At 38.9% G+C, this 4,448-nt stretch overlaps 1 protein-coding gene across 1 annotated transcript; it reads right to left on the reverse strand.

Annotated features, from left to right (window-relative positions):
* Positions 1-1,341: 1,341 nt before the first annotated feature.
* Positions 1,342-3,510, reverse strand: LOC113778427 (8-hydroxygeraniol dehydrogenase-like). The gene is made up of 5 exons (XM_027323835.1): positions 3,413-3,510; positions 3,182-3,295; positions 1,925-2,438; positions 1,642-1,795; positions 1,342-1,544 (listed from the first exon to the last, which is right to left on the reverse strand). The coding sequence occupies exons 1-5, from the start codon at positions 3,508-3,510 to the stop codon at positions 1,342-1,344; spliced, it is 1,083 nt and encodes a 360-aa protein (XP_027179636.1).
* Between the last annotated feature and the right edge of the window lie 938 nt (positions 3,511-4,448).

Consider the following 4,448-nt stretch of genomic DNA (forward strand, 5'->3'; position numbering starts at 1 on the left):
GAAGGGAAGATGCACATGTTCCACCAAAACAGAGAAGTAAGATGCCTATTACAATAAAAGACCAGAACAACTAAGGTTGTTACACGAAATTGGAATTTCCTCTGGGGATTGAATATGAAGTATAAGTTGAAGCATTTTGTGTGGAAATGTCTGCAAGGCATTTTACCCGTGAATGCAGTAATTAAGGACAGGTGCTTGCGAGGGGATCATATGTGTAAAGGATGTGGGGAGAGTGTAGAAACCATAGAGCATATGTTGTTTTTCTGTAGGAATGCAACGCGTATATGGAAAGCAGCCCCGGTGAGCTGGGAAGGACTGGAGGATCACAGAAGTAAATTCTGGTCGTGGTGGGAAGAATTAGAGGGAGCTGTTAGTCAGGAGAGGGGAGTAGAACGTATTATACTGACTGTCAATGTATTGTGGCAAATATGGAAATCTAGAAAAGAGAAACAGTTCAATGGTCAGGAAAGGAATCCGTTAGTAGCAGTGAGTAAGGCAGTGGGGGAATGGAAGGAATTTCAGGATGCTCAAGCAGAGGAATTGGAGAGTCAGGGAAGTGGTAAGCATGAAGCTGAGGGATCAAAGGGGTGGAGGCTTCCTCAGGAGGGTTGGGTCAAGATAAACACAGATGCTGCATTACAGCAGAAGGAAGGCCTGGCGGGGTGGGGAATGGTTGCAAGGGACTGGCAAGGAAAAGTTCTGAAAGCCTGGGCAATACCAAACCGTAGCTGTTCTAATCCAAAACTGGAAGAGTCAATGGCATTACGAGCAGCCATGTTGCTGGCAAAACAGCAGGGTTGGAAGAAGGTGATGTTTGAATCGGACTGCCTACAGGTGGTGGAGGAAATTAACAAGGACCAGTCGCATGAGATAGGCTCAGTAGTATTAGATGATATTAGGGAACTTAGAACAAATTTTTATGAATGTTGTTTTACCTTTACTCGAAGAGTAAACAACTTTGTTAGCCATAGACTTGCCAAGTTGGCAATTAGCTTAGAAAAACAAACTGAATGGAAGGATATCTTCCCAGATTGGCTGCCTGCACTGGTGCAAGCAGATACTGAGGGCAGTTGCCCATCTTTCATGTAAGTTTACGTTCAGTAATAGAATGTTACCGACCTTTTGACAAAAAAAAAAACTAAGGTTGTTACCACTGAGACTCGGAAGATACCAGTTTTCAAGTACATCAAAACAAAAGCTTCCCCTCAGAACAAATAATACACTGCCTTCGGCTAACAGAAACATAAATCTCCTATCAACCCGGCAAAAAATAGAGGTAACAGGGAAGTACACTCCCACAATTTTATTTATTTTATTTTAAAAAGAGCGAGACCAGCAATTTTAAGCTGATTTCAATGAACTCCCAATGTCGATTACAAATCGGTACTTGACATCTGCTTTCAGCAGGCGCGCCATTGCAGTGTTGACATAGTCTATTGGGATGACCTCAACATCTGCTAAGATGTTGTGCTTTGCTGCAAAATCTATCATTTCTTGGGTTTCCTTTAGACCCCCAATGCAACTACCAGAAAGAGTCTTCCTGCCTGTTCATTCGTATTTTTGCAAGTTAGACACAGGTCCAGTTATCGGTGATTGGGGGAGGCCAGCAGAGAGGAAGAAAAGAAAAAGACAAATCCTTACCCACTATAAGAGGAAATGTGGAAAATTCAAGAGGTTTTTCAGGCGCACCAACCATGACAACCTTCCCGTGAGGCTTCACCAAATTGATCAATGGAACAACGGGGTGGACAGCAGAAACAGTATCAATAATTCCATCCATGGTACCAGCTGCAGCCTGCTCATACAATCAGTCATAGATGAAACACAATTTGTCTTAATAAATTGGTTATGTTGCAACTTGCAAGACCTATACATCATTTGGTAACAAAATCCTCAGAACAACACAATTCCAATCATTAATTACCTGCATCTGCTCAGGATCACGACTGTTTAAAAATGCGTCTGCACCGAGTTTTTCCATGGCTTCCTTCTTTTTATTATGAGAGGTACTAATCACAGTCACCTTTGCCCCAAAAGCCTTGGCAAATTTCACCGCAACATGGCCAAGGCCACCAAGGCCAACAATGCCAACATGCACGCCAGGTTTATCAAGTCCAAAGTACCTCAGCGGACTATATGTAGTGATCCCGGCACACAAAAGTGGAGCACCGGCATCAAGAGGCAAATTTTCGGGCCAGCGAACAATGAAGTGCTCATCAGTAACCATGACATCAGAATAGCCTCCATAGGTTATTGTTCCATCCGTGTAAGTGGCGCTGTATGTTAGTGTCTGCTTCGAGCAGTAGTTTTCGAGATCTTGGGAACACATGTCACAGCTGCGACATGAACCGACTAGGCAGCCGACTCCTACCTTATCCCCAACCTTGACTTTCTCTACCTTACTACCAACCTCAGTTACCACACCCACAATTTCATGCCTGCATTAATGGATTCCATTCAGAATTCGACACCCTTCCAATAATCAATATAACAATAGACCATTTAATAAGTTACTGTTATTCATAGAAGAGAGAGAGAGATAGAGAGAAAATTCCAGCAAGTTCTGTTTTTGTTCATCCTGCTATAAGTTAATTTCATCAATCATCAATCTAAGTCGTTTCAGGCCACTAGGCCTTTGGCCTGGTGGTCATCACCAAAGACTAAAGCCACTATGTGTGACGGTCTTAATTGGCCTTGTTAGATGGAGTGTTTACTCACATTGAATCCCCTCATTTTTCCCTAAATTAGGCTAGATTAGGTTATAAGAATCCTATCATTGCGACAAAAAAAAAAAAATCTAAGTTGTTTTAGAACATGAGACATATCGTTTGACTAAATGTCAATTTCCTCAAACTTAAAAAGAATCCAGTTATTCGAAACATCGTATCCTCATGTTTTCACTTTTCAGGACTGCCAGTTACATTCATAAATATTTGTTTTCAGCATTAATCAAATCCGTACAACTCCAATTTAGTCAAATTAAAGACTACTAGTATTCATCTAACAAATCACTTACTACTATCATTTCCACCCTTGCATACCCGACAGTTAAAATTAACCTAAAATTCCTCAATCTGAATAAATCTCTTCCAAACAAGGAAAAAAAACTCACTTTGCCAGCCAATGTTTGCAAATTAGAAGCAAGATCTTAAAATTACAGGGTCTAATGATTCTTACTTACCCTGGAACTACGGGGTACTGTGTCATGCCCCATTCATTCTTTGACATATGAAGATCCGAATGACAGACCCCACAATACAAAACTTTGAATTGAACATCCCGCTCACTAGTAGCCCTGCAAAATGACATGATAACATCAAAAATACCGCTTTCAAAATCCCACCAAGAAAAGAGAATAATAAACAAAAAACCGACCATCAAAATGATGGAAAAAGGAGATATATAACAATACCTTCTTGAAATTTTGAATGGAGAGAACACTCCAGATGTGTCCCTAGCAGCCCATCCAAAGGCCTTCACTGGATGCTCCGTTTCTGGTGTTTTTGCCATTTCTTCACCCTGAAAAGATTAAGGGGACTGTTATTTCTTTTCGGTCTAAGAAAGCAGCGGTAGAGCGGCAGCAGATTTGAGGAGGGTTTTGGGTTTTAGGACAAGAAGATGGCGAGGGTGGCTTGCATGGCGAATATTTATGGTTGAATTTTGTGCTTAAAATATAAAATATGCTTTGAGCAAGTGAATATGGGTGACGTGATAGGTGAAGTAAGAGAGCAAATCCACGTCATAGCTTACCTTTCATGTTTTGCCACGTGGATATTCAAAATTTTCTTGGGGCTGCGTGAACTGTGCAGTCAACTGAACAGAAACCTCTTTTTAATTGAAACCAGGGATAATTTCGGAAACCTCCCCTGAGGTTTCTGACAATTGCACTAGCCTCCCATGAAATTTGTAAAATTACACAAATCTCCCTTGAGGTTAAGGTTTTGATAACAAAGTTAGTCCAATTAGAAAAAAGTAACATTAAAAAAGTACTTTAAAGAGAAAGATGAAACTTTTATTCCATAAATATCCCTTACGCATTTATATAAGTCGTATTAGTAAAAGAATAAAAATAATAAAAGTTAGAAACAATTAATACATATATTTAATCACTCAAAAAGTTCACATTTAATAAATTAGACAATATAAATAAACAACAAAACTACACCAATGATTATGAGATTCAGCAAAATAGATTAGTCATCTCTTTTAACATAATGTTTGTTATAAATCTCATGATTTTGAACAAAAAAATTTTCAGAATTTTTATTTATTTTCCTTCCTTTTAATTTTCTTTGAAACTCTTAAAACTGTGATAATTGTAAAGTAATTTAATGGAAATAAAAGAGACAATTGTAGAGTAATTTCATGGAAATAAGGGAAAAAGGGCAAATTTTGAAAATTTTTCTATTCAAAATCACAAGAATTATAATAAACATCATATTAAAAGA

The sequence above is a fragment of the Coffea eugenioides genome, chromosome 7 (assembly GCF_003713205.1).
Source record: "Coffea eugenioides isolate CCC68of chromosome 7, Ceug_1.0, whole genome shotgun sequence".
Lineage (NCBI taxonomy): Eukaryota > Viridiplantae > Streptophyta > Magnoliopsida > Gentianales > Rubiaceae > Coffea > Coffea eugenioides.